The 16,998-nt window shown below is 45.5% G+C and overlaps 1 protein-coding gene across 4 annotated transcripts in view; it reads right to left on the reverse strand.

The window, feature by feature from the left end:
- Positions 1 to 16,998, reverse strand: part of mbnl3 (muscleblind-like splicing regulator 3) — a 31,163-nt gene that overhangs the window by 9,921 nt on the left and 4,244 nt on the right. For 3 of the 4 annotated variants that reach the window (XM_061236696.1, XM_061236695.1, XM_061236694.1), the window contains exons 2-5: positions 11,836 to 12,000; positions 11,459 to 11,659; positions 10,689 to 10,904; positions 6,914 to 7,064 (exon numbers count right to left, since the gene is read on the reverse strand). In XM_061236696.1, coding sequence (XP_061092680.1) covers positions 6,914 to 7,064; positions 10,689 to 10,904; positions 11,459 to 11,659; positions 11,836 to 12,000 — 733 coding nt within the window. Of the gene's footprint in view, positions 1 to 3,356; positions 3,476 to 6,913; positions 7,065 to 10,688; positions 10,905 to 11,458; positions 11,660 to 11,835; positions 12,001 to 16,998 lie in introns of all 4 variants that reach the window. The other variant, XM_061236692.1, reaches the window with a different exon arrangement.

Consider the following 16,998-nt stretch of genomic DNA (forward strand, 5'->3'; position numbering starts at 1 on the left):
TGTTGGATCCTTCAAATAAATGTGTTAAAGAACAGTTTCACACAGAATTGTCCAAAATAATTTCTAACAAAAACAAATGACTGCAAAAACAATTGCTCACGGAAAACCAGAAAATAATACCTGTATTAAACAAAACTTTCTGACTTGCAGAAGATATAGCTAAGCAATTTGTGAGATGAGTGAGGACAAAACATTGAAAGCAGGGGATAAGAGAGCAGCACTCAGCACTGTACTGAGAGAGTGAGGGAGTGTGGAACTGAAACTACATCTCACAGAAATATTCACCACAGCGGCCTGCAAAGTGAAAAGGCCTCTTTCTCATGAAGGCAGAGGATGTGGAACAGTAGCACCCGTATTTATCTCAGCAAAAAGCAGAAGTACGATGAGGAGAAATGCTATTTTAATACTATCAACTGGACTGATGTCTGTGCTTAACCATGATGCAACAGCACTACCGTCATTCAACATTTAATCGATGACTGGTTTAATGTATGATATTATTAACTATATCATAACATTTTCTATGACCTATTATCTTAAAGGTGAATAGTTTTGAATGCATATACGCTCAGTGAGGACTTTATTAGGTATTTATTAGGCTTACTTTTTTTTACTGATTCTGCTATTGTAGCCTATCCATTTAGAGGTTTGATGCGTTCAGATGTAATGTGTGGTTATTCGCGTTACTGTCACCTTCCTGTCAGCTTTGACCGGTCTGGCCCTTCTCCTCTGACCTCTCTCATTAACAATGTGGATTGATGTCTCATTGGATTTTTAATCAGCCACATGATTGGCTGATTAAATGTTTGCATTCACAAGCTGGTGTACAGGTCTACCTAATAAAGTGATCACTGAGTGTATTTACTCAACTTTATAACAATATAACAGGAACATCAAAAACTAAGGTATTTTGAAAGCTATAACAAAAATAGAATAGATATATACAATTTTAAAAAGCAGCAAATGCAGAAATTGTATATTTGACTTCTTTTGTGCTTGAAATATAATTTTCTCATCATTTTTCCAAAAAGAAAAGCAGATCTCTCTGTCCTCTACCAAGTATGGACAAAGCGTAAAACTACCTTCCTGATCTAAAGATAGTGAACTCAACATTGTGTGATAAATCCCTTATTACCTCAACTTGACCTCTTTTCACAGCGTGATGTCAGAGTGGTGTATGCCATTGAAGATCAGTGACGTGGGAATTAATGTCATTTCAGTGCAAAAGCTGTTTTACTCCAGCTTGGGCTGAAAAAAGGTAAGTCACGTGCAAGTGCCATCACAGACACATATACAGATACAGTGCTCCAGACACAGACACGGATACAGACAGAGTGCTCCAGACACAGACACGGATACAGACAGAGTGCTCCAGACACAGACACAGACACAGTGCCCCAAACAAACACTGACAGGAGCTCACTGAGAGAAACAGAGACAGCGAGACAGAGGACATTTGTGCTGAAACAACCGACAATCCAACGCCGGTCCCAGAGAACCCAAATCCAACCATCCTTAAATTTCTTTCGTTTTCAAACTCAACAGGTCCATTGGACGCCTGAGACAACATTTATTCATAAAAAACGGAGGCAGAAAGTGCTCTCAAAGGCCCACACGCATATTTTTGACCACAGGGGGAGAGGTTAGGGACTTTTCAAGAAACCTACGTCACTGCTCGTTGCGAAGGTTTTGTGGGCTTTTAGACGCTAAAACCAGGAAGAGAAAGCTGATGCATGCGGGCCTTTAACACCAGCCTCTACGTCCGTTAGCTAATACCAGAACGACCGCCAATCACTCCGGGGCATTCACTGAGCTGGATTTGGATAACATGGTAAATGGATCACAGATTCTCTAAGGACCAGGGCTGGAGACCCTTTGGGCGGAAGCCAAAGAGAAGCCAAAATGGTGGTGGCAAACCTGATTGGAGGCGGCTGTGTCGGCAAAAGGAACATTGGTGACGGGGGTCGTGGCCGACGTAACAGTGGAGGGCGAGGCACTGTGCATCATGGGAACTTTTTTCAGACGAGGCGGAGTAGAGACGAGGGGGGGGGGGGGCGGTGGTGAATTGGGGTGGGAAGGGAGGAGGAGGGATGTTATGGTAACCATGGCAATGTGAAGGGGGTGGGCAGGGGGGAGGGGGCAGAGGAGGTGATGGCAACAAGTCACGTGACACCGTCAGCATGGGGCGTTTCAACCAGGAAGGGTGAAAACATGCAGAAATACAAACAAAAATTTGAAAAAAGAAAGGAAAATTAACAATACATTACTTTATCAAATTAAATAAAAAAGGAACAGAACAGTAGTAATGTCAAATGAACCCAAAGACAGAACAAAAAAACAAGAGAAAGAGAGAAGTATCATAATATAATAATAGTAACAAAATTAAATGCCGGACACAGCATTTACAACATTAAAGAAAGTCAGAACAGGGCATCTGACGGCCCAACACTTTACAGCACACACACATGAGGAAGGAGACAAGGGTTTAGAAATGAAGGCTAAATAAAATGAGGAACAGAAATTATTGCTCTTTTCAGTGACCCCCACAGACAAGAGCAACATATGCAGGGTAATAAAATACTTTCCTCATGAGATTTACACACTTAAAACTCAAAGTAGGATGAACTTGGATAGGGGAGATGCTTTCTGTCAGTGAACCCAGAAAAGGCATCATATTGTAAGGGAAAATGACCACAGATGAAACACAGGCACACTGAGATTACAATAAGCATGCATGCACACATGCATATTACATGCATAATACACACACGCACACAAACGAGCGCACACACACATACCCACACGCACAGGCACGCGCACACACACACACCAATGCACACCAACACACACACATAAATGAGCACACATGCACACACAAACACACACACAGACATGTACACACACGCACACACAAACACAGACACACACACACACACACACATGTACACACACGCACACACAAACACAGACACACACACACACACACACAGGCACACACACATGTACGCAGGTATGCACGCTCACACACACACATGCACGCAGGCACGCACACACACACAGTGCCAAGTTATGTCTTATTTGGGAAACCTGTCTGTTTTCAGAGCTGTGTTGGCTCCACAGAGAAGAGCCACAGTAAGAGAAGCCCGGCTCAAACGGACTGGGAGTGCGGCAATGTTAGCGTCACAACAGAGGTACAGCAGTGGGGCCACAGTACAAAACACTGTGTGATTTAGGGAGAGGACAGACCCTTGTGTTTCTGTCACAGTGAAAAGCATGGGAGAGGACAGACCCTTGTGTTTCTGTCACAGTGAAAAGCATGGGAGAGGACAGAAGAGTGTGTATTGGGGGGGACGGACCTGTGGCTTCCCCTCACCAGTAAGTCCAGGCACTGAGAGGTAGCGGGGGTGGGGGTGGGGGTGGGGGTGCCTCTCCCAGTGGCCCTCAGCTGCCAGCGGGGCTGGGGCTTTCAACAAGCCTACAACACATGGGGCACAGTCAGACATGAGACACACAGCCCGGCCCTTACCACAAACACATACATGCACTCTCTCACACACACAGTCAGAGACCAGCCCTGCTGCACTGTACCAACCCTCCTCTTACCACACACATACACTCTTTCATACATACATACACACTCTCACACACTGTCTCTTGCGTCAGAGACACTCACCAGCCCTGCTCTTGTCACACACAGTCAGAGAGTACAAACTGTACTGCCCTGCACTGCAGCAACCCCGCTCACACGACAAACACACACACACACTCTCTCACACACGGTCAGAGACATACACCAGGCCTCCTGCACAGCTTCAGCTGAGTGTAGCAGCCCAGCTATTACCACAGACGATATTGTATTCTCACACACATACACACTCTCTCACACACAATTGTACACACACTCTCACACACCCACACAAACATACACACACTCACACACAAACATACACACTCTCTCACACACACACACACATACACGCACACAGACAGCCACACACTCGTACGCATATAAACAAGCACACACACATGCACACAAGACACACGGACACACGGACACAGACATGCAAACACACAAAAACACACACAGACATACACATACACAGGCACACACAGCGCAAAACTACTGGGGTGCAACATCCAAAGCACAAGCAGAAAGGTGGGAACCCCAGCGGAGTGGAAAGGGGTTAAGCATGTAGACCCTTCACCCCTGAACACTCTAACAGCTCCATACCCAAAGTCATTTTAACACTCCCCCTGGAACCCCCAACTTTCCTCTACGCGTAATGGCTCAACCGGGTGTTCAGACTGCATACCTACACCCTCTCCTGAGCCAGGTCACCGACAGCATGCACCCTCCCAAAGTGATCACAGCAGTACCTACCGACGCCTCCAGAGGGCGCCACACACAGGACAGAGCCTGCCACGCCATGCAGAAGACCAGAAAGGGAAAGAGGATGGGAAAGGGGGGCGGGGGAGGCGGGGTGATTTGATTGGTTCAATAAAAGTCCCCACATCAAGGCAGACCAGAGCAAAATGGAACAAAAAAAAAACAACAACACGCTGGTTAGTGCAAGTCAGGGGAAAGTGTAAGCAAAGTGTAAGCAACAAAAATGTCAGTCACACACAATGGGCAATAAAAACACCGCCCCAACCCACCCCCACACAGGGCAACAGGACAGCACACAGGGACACGGCACAGGAAGGCACACAGGGAAAAGGCAACAGGACAGCACACAGGGACACGGCACAGGAAGGCACACAGGGAAAAGGCAACAGGACAGCACATAGGGACATGGCAACAGGACCAAGAGGGGCACTAGGTGTACTGTGTGCCCTCACATTCATATTTGGTCATTTAGCAGAGACTCTTATCCAGACCACACAAAATATATATATCAATAAGTATATCAGATATCAATAAGCCATAGTCATAATACGCCTACAACATAAAATTGAAGGGGAAGTTGACCCAAAAATGAAATGAAGGTATTTGTTTTCACTCATCAGAAGTAGTATGTGTAGTTTTGCTGAATTGTGAGGGGTTTTCTGGATCACTTCTTTCTTTCACTGCAGCTGACCCTGATAAAACTGACCCTATGTGGCCTCAACGCGCCTAACATTCAAAAAGATCATCAGCAACTCCTTTTTCCAAATATAATGGCTATTCAGGAAAAGACACAGAGCTTAATTTCTGCATGGTTTCATCAAGAAATACTGGATGGACAGATACTACTCTTGGTAAGTGGAAACATACCCTAATTTCCTCGGAGATGTGAGAGGGAGATTGAGAATAAAGAGCCATAAGTAGCAAATAGATTTTTAAGTATAGAAGCATAAACATGGGCATTTGACCCCAGAATAAATGCTCAGAGGATTTGTGCAGTTAGGAGCGGAGCAGGGTGAGTTTTCAGGCTGCGGTGGAAGTCCTGGCTGTGGTGAGGAGCTGGGGGCACTCGCGGAGATGACGGATGAGAGGCTCTATTCCGGAGCGGAGCCGCACGGCGCTCTGACAGCGTCCCTCCCACACGATAACAGCGCTGCCCCAGACGAGCGCTCCCGCTAACCGCCAAATACCGCCGCGTCACCGTCACCCCCGGTGCGCCAGAAACGACCGGCACAGCGCCGCTCTGAGGCTCCTTTCTCTGCACTCCCATTCATCCGTGAGATACTGCACGGAAAGCTCCTCTTAACGGCGGAGTGCGGGACGGACAGCTGTGGTTTACCTTCACAAAAAGTTGGGCCCTTGAGCAAGGCCCTTAACCCGGCATTGCTCCAGGGGAGGATTGTCTCCTGCTTAGTCTAATCAACTGTACGTCGCTCTGGATAAGAGCGTCTGCCAAATGCCAATAATGCAATGCAATGCAATCCATCACTAGTGGGGTGAGAGGTGGGGACAATTCTAGGGGCCTACAGCTTGGGGGGGGGGGGCCACATGTTTTATAAACAGGGGGGTCTAGAGCAATACTTTCAGGGTGCTGACGTATGTCCCTGCCAGGAAAACCTCTGTATGGTATGTGCCAAGCCGGCTAAAAGGGGCCCTGAAGAGTTCTTTTTTATTACTTTTGTGTTTAAGTTCAGTGTAACCTTCATTCACATTTAATACGGTTTCTGGTGTCGCATATCTCATAAGCACAGTTAGAAAACATATTGTGTAATTATGATATATGGCATGAAATATCAGCTAGAAACAAGCTGAAATGAAAGCCATTAAGAGTGATGTCTAACATCAGGTCTCATCGTCTTAATCAGTGTTTACAAACAAATAAGTATTTTGTGTTCTCTGGATAAGGAGCACCTCAAGACACATTAACCCTTTAGGGGAAGACTACCAACTCCTCTCCATATAGACTATACCTTTTCCTATGGTCATTGATTAGCAACACATACACTTTCGAAGCGGTAAATTTCAGTGTGAAACGCCAAAACAGACGCAAGGGATTTGGGGTGAAAAGGGATGGAGAACGAAAAACAGAGACAGTGGTGGAGGAGAAAAAAGAGAGAACGAGCAAGGGAGCGATAAACAGAGAGAGAGAAAGAGAATGCCCTGCTACACACCCTGTGTCAGACAGCACACAAAGATGACAAAGATGATTAAATCTGACTACAACCTTCCTCAACACTCTCCCCACAAGACTACAATTCCCATGTGTCACAGGTCTGGGATCACAGCCCCACACTTTAAACTCCACAATCTCACAGAGACAAACCATGAGTGAATTTATGACTGCATTCTGTACATAATCCCTTCTCTTTAATCTTGTACAGAATGACTCCCTTTAACTTAAATAGACATGGAACTCTTCAGTACAAAGTGCTGTTAGTGTTGAAATAAGGCAGTTTTTGGCAGGTTAGGCCTGTGTAGGCCAGCTGCGGCCGGTTTAGGCCGGTTTCGACCAGTCTGGGCTGGGCTCACCTGTGGGGATGAAGGCAGGCTGCTGGAGCTGCATGTTGGCCAGGGCCTGCTGATAGTGGAACATGCTGGGGCTGAAGACGGCCGGGGGACCACTGCTCTTCTCCAGGGAGGGCCTCTTCTGCAGCGGCTGCAGGGCTCCCGGGGGCAGGGCCTGAGAGGAGAGGGAGGGAGAGAGGGAGAGAGAAAGAGAGAGAGAGAGAAAGAGAGACAGAGGGAGAGAAAGAGACAGAGTGAGAGAGAGAGAAACAGAGACAGAGACATAGAGACATAGGGAGAGAGACAGAGAGAGAGTGTATGGGTGAGAGAAAGATAGACAGAGACAGAGAAGGACAGAGAGAGAGAAACAGGATGAAACAGGGACAAGCCCACAGACTTATGTTGAGAGAGCTTTCAATGATGCAGATTAAATTCTCAGTTCCTCATGTTCATTGCTGCTTTCTGTTGCGCCTTACGGGGAAAAACTGTTTAAATATTTCACGGACTTAGCTTTGCTTCACAAACAAATCAAATCGTTCATATTGACAATACGTTGACTGAGCACTGAGCACTGGGCTGTCCTTGTGTCGAGGTGAATTGGCATTTTTGTGTCATTACTCCTTTGACAGTCAGGTGCTAAATGGCTGAATTTCCAAGTTGGTTCCAAGGTTGTCCTTTCATTTCTGAAGAGTGGACAAAGAGAGTAGCAATGACCACTTCTCGCTAGCCACGCACTGGACACGGCTCGAGTTTGTTCAAATGATTTATTTAATATTTTACATTTTACAATCTGGGCTTTTTTCAGTCGGTTACTCCTCACTGTATGTTACCATCCAAGTCAATTCATTTCATTTAAAATTTAAATGAAATGAATTCATGAAAATCTTCGTTATTTTCTTCCTAGTGTGGACTAGTACGAACAGCCTCTTCCCTCGACAGAGCCATTGGCAACGTACATATGTCTCCTGTTTCTAATTGGTTGAGGGATTCCTGAGAAATCAGCTAGAATCTAGACAGTTCCTAATTACCTACCACTCACTTTGAACCCTATTACAGTGACCAATCAGTTCCAGACAACTTCCCTGTCTAAAACAACGGATCAGTGTACTACACTCTAGAAAATGATACACCTGTAAAGTACTAAAGTATAATATTATGCATTACGTCAATGTAATCAATAATATTATGTTATATTTATTCAATATTAATACGTGTAATCTGTAACCTTAATTTACTGGGCAGATATGGTGTATCATTTTTTAGCGCACTGACTTCCTCTGCTCCATTTGACTACAAAACACCCCCAAACCCTGAACTTTGATGGGTGGATTTTAATCAAGAATTTACCATATTCATGCCTCACTTTCAGTTTTATGCTAATTCCTGTGATGGCTAAACTCATTATGCTGAGGAAGAAATTTTAAACAAATAAGACACTTCAACTCATTAATTAAAGTAAGGGACACAGCACAATGTAATTAGACTGAGTGGAGAGCCGTGGCTTATTAAACAGCTCCAGAAATGACTCCACAGGCACAGACACTTCTCAGCACATTCCCACACAGGTGCCGGGATAAACACCAGGGTCGCAGCGATTATTCCAGCTCAAACACATCAATTAAAATACATACAAAATGGCAGATGGGTATGCAAGACACAAGCAATTAATCTCAGAATCAGAGAATCTGAGTCCTCCGTTGTTTGGGATTCAGAATATGATGGAACGGCTTCTGCGCTGTAGGCTTTAATCAGTGAAAAATGAAAAATGACCACTGGAGCAGTGTCTGTATCTGTGTTAACAGACAACCCTTGAGGGCTGTACCCAATTCAAAGTGCCATGAAAAACATAATCAACCTTCACACGCCAGAGTGAATACCAGGGTGCTCTACAGTGAACCAGGTTCTCCAGACATTTGCAAGAGACTGTTCTGAAGAGTTAAGTCACAAACACTGTATCAGTCGTTCATTCCCATCAACCACCAATCAACAGTGTCTCCTGATACGTAGGCAGTAAATGTATTCCGCCATAGCTATAAATATCAGCCTACAGTCAGCCACCCCCATATCTGCAAAGGGAGAATGTTCCTCAACAGTATAGCAACACAAGGAGGGAACAGAGTAACAGAAAAGGACATGATTGGATGAAAAATGAAACACAAACCGGCTCACAGATAGTCCTCTCACCTCTTGCGTGTGGCTGAACTGCACGCCAGAATTAGTGCAAGATAAGATCACAAGGGATGCCCTAATCTTAAGACTCCTCAGAACCCGCAATGCACAAGACGTCAAGGATCGGAGACACACACCCACACACGCACATTCACACAAACACACATACATACATACACTTACTGAGCACTTTATTAGGTAGACTTGTACACCAACATGGTCAAGAGGTTCAGCTGTTTTTCAGACCAAATGTCAGAATGGGGGAGGAATGTGATTGAAGTGACCTTGACCTTGGAATGATTGTTGGTACCAGACAGGGGGGTTTGAATATCGCAGGTCTCCTGGGATTTTCACGCACAACAGTGTCTCAAGTTTGCAGAGAATGTCGCGAAAAACAAAAAACATCCAGTGTGTAGCAGTTCTGCAGGCAAAAATGCCTTAATTTAATTAAGAAGGTCATTCGAGAAGGGCCAGACTGGTCAAAGCTGACAGGATGGTGACAGTACCGCAAATAACCACAGATTACAGCAGTGGTATGTAGAAGAGCATCTCTGAACACACAATGCATCAAACCTGTTAAGTGGATAGGCTGCAGCAGCAAAAAATAAGTCTAATAAATACCTAATGAAGTGTGCACTGAGTGTACATATACACACACATCACACGGTTGCCACAATGCTAGTCAGTTTGCTCTGTAATGCAGATTCCTGGATTTCCCTCAAAACCGAAGACTGAGGCAACAACAGTCATAGAGTTCAAAGTGCCAGAAAAAACATCTCTCCCCTTGCTCCCCATTTCCTCAAAAATATTCTAATTCAAAATGATGCCTCCCCATCAACATTCTCTCTGCACAAAACTTCAAACAGTCACTGGAAGCGGGGGAGATGGATATAAACAAGACTGGCTCTCATCTCCCTCTCTGTGGAAACCGTCTTCTTCAAAATGAGAAATTCACATGAAACAAGGGAGGAGGGTTCAGATCTGCAACACTTGACTAAACAAATATGAATCTCTCCCGCTCTCCCTCTCACATGTTAAACCAATAACTCACCAAAAGCTGTCAAAAATGTTTTATCATAAGCAGATGATAATATGCAAATAATATATAATATTCAAACGCAATGTGTGAAACGGCTTAAAAAGCGGTCGAATGATTTAAGATTACTCCAGAGGACCGAAGTTGGAAGAAATGTTCTGTTTAGAACAAAAAGCGTCTGTTTAAAACAAAAAGTGTCTGTTTAAAACAAAAAGCGTCTGTTTAAAACAAAAAGTATGTGTATTTTTCCAAAGAGCATGTGAGTTTTAACCCTCTGAAGAGTTGCAGTTTCTTTTCAAAATTCAAAAGTCAATGCTCTAGAACTCTAACAATTACCAGTCGTGACTCTGACACCAGCAGTCTAATCTCATATCTGTGACCTAAAAGAAATGTTCAGTTGCTTTTTTTTTTATACATAAATTTTAATGGATGTAGAGTCGCTCCAACACTTATTCTAAATACTTATTTTGCTATATGTGAGGATCTTTACCATTATTTTTATTAGGAGACTAATTACATAGCTTTGTACTTGTCATAAGCTGTTAGCATAGCACAGCTACCGAAACGCCTTTACGGGGGAACAGCCGCCCTCACCATGGCCTGGTGCTGCGTGGCCTTTATCCGGGCCTGCAGGTGGGCCGGGGGGTGGAAGTACTTGCACTTGTCGCGGGTGCAGCGGCCCTTGATGTAGTCCATGCAGACGATGACCGAGTTCTCGCTGCCGTCCACCATGGCAGCCTCCAGGGGGTGGGCGTAGCGGCAGTCGCTCTCACCTCGCGTGCAGTTCCCCCGCTGGAACTCCCTGCACACCTGGGCAGAGCAGGGCAGGGCGTGTCACTGGGGCTGCGCACACGGTCTGCCTCTCAGAGCTGTCTCTGTGCAGCTGCACTGCAGAACATTACATTACATTGGGCCCTTGAGCAAGGCCCTTAACCCTGCATTGCTCCAGGGGAGGATTGTCTCCTGCTTAGTCTAATCAACTGTACGTCGCTCTGGATAAGAGTGTCTGCCAAATGTAATGTAATGTAATGTAATACATAATACAATTACATTACAGGCATTTAGCAGACGCCCCATTCGGAGCGATGTACAACGAAATGCAGACATGTTTGTCTTAACAAGCGTTTTAGTCTTTTAATAAGACTTAAGATCTTATTTTCTTCTCAAGCAGAACATATTTACTTGTTCTAAGGTACACACATATTTACTTGTTTGTGTGCTCTTGAAATTAGTCAAAACTGTCTCAACTGTCAGTTTGTGATATAATACAGACTCCTGGATCCTTCTCCTTGTCGTGTCGTATCTCTTAAATTTCATGGCTTAAAAAGCCAGTGCAGCAGACAGACAGACAGACGGACAGGTACCTCCAGCTTGTCGGTGCGCAGGTGTTTCTGAGAGGGGCTGCTGGTTGCCATGGCGAGGCCGGTGGGGCTCCCTGGGACCAGTACAGGGGTGCTGGGGAGGAGCTCCTGCACAAGCCCCATCCCCGGGCTCATGTGACCCAGGTACGGGCTGAACGCCATGCTGGGGCTGGCTGCCAGGGACGGGGTCACCGGGAACGTCGTCTGGGAGGGCGTGGAGGTCAAAGGTCACATTTGTAGCCCCCCCACCCAACACACACACACACACACACACACTCCTTCCTCCATTTACAGTCCCTTTTCAACCACCCACCAGTCCCCCCCCCCCACTCCAACCACAGTAAAGCTGCCATGTGAAAGTGAAATTGATGTGTGCTCACTATTGGCTGCAGCTGGGCTCCAGGCAGGATGAACTGCATCTGTTGAGCCAACATGGCCGCCGCAGTCTTCTGCTGGATCAGGTTGTTGCGGCCGTTGATCTCCAGCTGCGTCTTCAGGTGAGGCGGGGGGTGCAGGTACTTGCAGTTCTCACGTGTGCATCGTCCCTGAGAAAAGAAGGGGAAGGGAGGGGGGGCGGGGGGTTGTGGACCAGAGAGAGCACCAATTTACCTCAATTTCAATTCGCTATCCAGATGGGACTTAATGAAAAATACTTGTTTTTTCCTCCCAGTCATAAAGGAAGACTTTCAGGGGGAGAGACAGAGAGAAAATAGAGAGAGGAGGAGGGGGAAATGACTATATGGCCACTTCACACACAGACAGGAGCAAATGATAAGCAAATTAATAACGGATTTATGAAATCTGTCACCACAGAAGATATTCAAGAATTGGCATGAAATACATCACAACATTTTAGTCTTGTTTTCTTAGACAATAAAATTCTTCAATCAAATTTGGGATCCAAAACTGGTATTGTCTACTTGTAGAAACAGAAAACGGTGATACGCTCCACAGAAGGTCAGAGGGTCACATGCCTTGCCTCCACCTGAGCCAAACAGCTGTTTCTTCCCACTTAATGCTGGGCTACCACACACTGGCTATATGTGCAATTATCCAAGCGCGCAAACACAGTGCTCCGCATGCTGTCTTTCACACGCTCCTCAGACCTGGCCCAGACAGATATTATTATGCTAAGACTGTTGGTGTTCCCAAAAGTATTACTGAAACACTCTGTCACCATCCTCCAGATTATAACTCAAACATCCAGTGACACGTTCCTGGCACTGTCTCGCTGTAAAGGCTCTCTCTGAGCTGTCTGAGTGAAACAGGCAGGGCTCTTCGGAGCTGTGCTAATGCAGACTTTTTTAGGACGCATGTCTGCAAGACAATGGTCCCCACCCCCACTTCAGTCTGCTCACGTGCCCGCCAGCCAACTGGATTAGAGCAGAAAACATCAGTCAGGTAACCTGATTAAACCTGCAGAGGAGAGCAGAGGAGCACATGCAACCATGCACACGCGCACACCTCTCTTGCCCTCTCTCTCTCACAGACATGCATACACATACAGGCACACAGGCAGAAATGACATTACATTACATTACATTAATGGCATTTGGCAGACGCTCTTATCCAGAGTGACGTATAGTTGATTAGACTAAGCAGGACACAATCCTCTCCGGGAGCAATGCAGCGTTAAGGGCCCTTGCTCAAGATCTTATTGTGTCTACACCGGGGATCGAACCACCGACCTTGCGGGTCCCAGTCATGTACCTTAACCACTACGTTACAGACCGCCCCTATACAAATGCTGAATGTGTACAGTACACACTGTTTTATGAACAGAGAAAACATGCTATGTACTGTTCTACAAAAGACAGCTATTCTTTCTCCATCAGCATGAGCCTTATTTCATAAAATCAATTATACACTCCAAAAACTAAAACAAAAAAGGCACCCACCCATTTTGTGTAATTGCATTACAAATGCTTTTGGCAAGAGCTCACATCACAGCATTGCCAAAAATGTGCACATTAAATAATACCAGACTCAAACACTGACAAACATAAATTTGATTTAAAAATATAATTACCATGACGCTACAAGAACTGTATGTCCTGGGCAAATGAAAATAAAACACTAAAATTTCATGCTCAAATTCCTCGAATAGCAACAACAGTACAATGTTCTAAAATCATCCTGAGGAAGAAAAGGGAATTAACCCTCTTGGTTTTTGTTTTTGTGTCTGTGTGTGTGTGTGTGTGTGTGTGTGTGTGTGTGTGTGTGTGTGAATCTAAAGAGCCAATCCCTTCCTCTCCTCCATCTGACTTAAGGACCTTTGAAACACGGTTAGTCTCATACGTTATATATTTGTTACCTTGTGAGTTACATTGCATGTTCTTTAGCCCATCCTGCCTTGTGAGCCCTTACACATTAGAAGTGACAGAAAGCCTATGTGAGTTCCGGATGCTATTCCCAACATGCCTGTCAATAAACCCATGGAAATAGAAATGCGTGGCTATGATTTTACTGAGCTGAGGGCGGGGCCATGTAATTGTGTCCTGGCCATTGATTGAGTTATGTGTCGCCAGGGGATTTCAGGCTCACCAAAGGCTCTCTCTCTTATGCTCTCTCACTCCCACCCCAACCCCCCCTTCCTCCCCCTCACTTTCCGTCTCAATTCAATTTGAAAAGAGGGGTGGAAACTTCAGCCGACCGCGCACGTGCACACCCGTGCACACACTCCAGAATTACACAGTTTTCACAAAATGGCCTCATTCACTTTGAGGGATGAACACCTCCCATTAGTCGGTCCTGCTAAATCTTAATCAATTTAACACAGCACAAGGGAAGAGGCTGGGGTGAGACTGGGCTGTCTTACAATCATAACAGAACAGGGGAAAGAACCTGTGATGTCATAAAATGACTACTTCTATACAGTTTCAACTGTTCTAACACCCTTTAAGTGATAATGATTACTTCTATGCTTCTATACAGCTTCCATTATTCTAGAACCCTTTATATCATAATGATTACTTCTATGCTTCGATACAGCTTCCACTATTCTAGAACCCTTTACTTCTATGCTTCTATATAGCTTCCACTATTCTAGAACCATTCATATCATAATATGACTACTTCTATGCTCCTACACAGCTTCCATGATTCTGTACGTGGGTTCAGGGCTTCTGGACCCAATGGAATCTGAGAGCAAAAGACTGAATTTGCATGGCAGCAGAGAGGACAGTCAGGCCTGGATGCTGACAGATTGATACTGCTCAGGGAGATTTAGAGAGATGAAAAGCTTGTCACTGACTGGGTCAGAGATAGCCTCTTTGTAGCTATGGTAACACACATGGGCAATAGCGAGGAAGTTTCTATGTGTGTGATGTGTCCTTGCTGGCTGAGAAAGAGAGTTGGGGGGGATAACTGACCCTGCACAAGCCAAAACAGGAGACACTGTACTATACACGCAAAGTAAAATGAAGAAAGATTGGCAATATGTGCCAAAGACACGTACGTAGCTCCCGTAAGAGGACAGATAGTCAAGAGTGCAATGCGATTACATATTCTCGCTCAATTCATCCTTCCCTGTGTCCCACAAAAAGTAAAACACATCATCCTTATTAAGATAAATAACCAGAAGGCAGTGGTTCAAAACTTGTGGCCCAATTTCAAGGCCTGATTGATAGTCTAAATTAGCCTCTTTATTGGGCAGCCAAACGGAAATGATATGAAAATCAGATGAGACAGCACCACCCATCTTCCAGTCTGTATGCAGTGCAGTAAGCAGACTCTTAAAAAAGAACATCCAACACATGCAATAAAATAGTAGAGATCGATAAGCTTGAACCTCTTGACGCCTCCACAGTCTTGTTTGGAGTGCGTGTGCAGGTGACAGGGATGAGGTCATCACTGCGGTGGCAGCAGGGCTGAGACAGAGCCCGGGGGCTGGAGTCACGTGGATCCCGCAGACTCTCACCTCCGTGTTCCTGACACCCACCAACGCATCTCCCTGCCCCCGAAACCCCAACCATGCAGTTTCATGCTGTTTATTAATATTCAGAAATGGGCAAGGCCGAGAATAAGGCAGGGGCAGCGTATGCCCAGCACGGTCACCCTGTTACTGACCACTACTCTCCTGCCGTTTGGACGGAGACAGGCCATCCACACTTTACTGAGCTTGCCTGGTGTATTGGAACCCATGAAATACTGTCAAAAAGTGCAAACCCCGACTTCTGGTCCTCTTGGTTGGATGAAATGCACTAGGCAAGATCAATCGAGCACAGAAAAGTATTCGAATCCAAAACAATGACATATTTGACCCAGGCCCGGTTGATCTACAGAGCCTGTGACGCTGGGTTGAGAGGTAGAGAGCTTTTAATTCCTCTCCTGTAAAAGGTTACCTGTCAGAGCCAGTCTCGCTAAAGGAGAGTAATGGAGAAAGGAGGGAGACCACAGAGGAAGAAAGACAGACTCTCTCGCTCTGTCTCTCCACATATTAAAGGACAGCGGCTGACAATTAGAGCTACTGAGGAAAAAGGACACCGCGGCAGCCATTAGGGCAGGTCGATTAATTAGCAAAGAGGGAAGGAGGGGGAGGGGGGAGGGACATTTTGTCTGGGGAGTGATTTAGCAAGCACAGTTCATGTTCTCTGTCTGAAAGCTGGGATGAGTTGTGGTTGTCGTTGCTTTGACAGCCGCCTGCAACCCGCCCTGCCAACCCCCCCCACACACACACACACACACACACACACACACACACCAACCGCCCCCCCCCACATTACAGGCTTTTGACAGAGAGGTAGGCAGTAACTGTGGAAAAACGAATGCCACCTCCGCTCACTAGCGCTCTCGATAAAAGGCTAATCCGAAGCTGACCTTCACTTATTTACCTCAAAGCCCAAACAAGGTGCCCAGAGGCCTTGAAATGGATCACGTACCAAAATAAAACATGAATTATTAACAATGAACTTATTCACTTTAATCCGTCACAGTGCAAGAGGAAAAAAACGGGAATGCCGTAGATTAGCAATGCCAGGCATGGAGATAAAACTGTCCAATGGGCTGGCTTGGCACTGTTGCTAGGCCTCCCCCTCCTGCCTCTCGCCTCTGAACAGCATAGAGGCATAAAACAGAGGGATGACAGACAGGCGATATCTAACTCAGAGCTGAGGAGAACGAGAGGCTCCACCGCACACAGACTCCTGTCTGTGGGTCTGGAGACAGACAGACAGACAGACTGACGCAAGTCACCTGCCCTTCAAAAAACAAAAAATAAATCAATATCAACCAGCATTTTAATCTGATATTGAGACTTACAATCTTACAAAAATATGACCTATGAGGGAAGACAGTTTGACTCATTTCAAGACTGGCAATGGCCTAAGAACATTACACTTTTCAGGTGAACAGCTACTTAAAACAAGCTAATACTTTCCACTTGAGAAAAAAAACAAGACAACTTAAGTCTAAGATGCTTGTTAAGTCATTTTTTGCAGTGTGGCAGGGGCTCAACAGAAGCAATATCCTCTCCCTCTAGAGCCCCATATCTCCAAATCAACAGCGGCCCTTAATGCCCATTAATATTCTATAGCACATTATTC

This window comes from Conger conger, chromosome 3, assembly GCF_963514075.1.
Source record: "Conger conger chromosome 3, fConCon1.1, whole genome shotgun sequence".
NCBI lineage: Eukaryota > Metazoa > Chordata > Actinopteri > Anguilliformes > Congridae > Conger > Conger conger.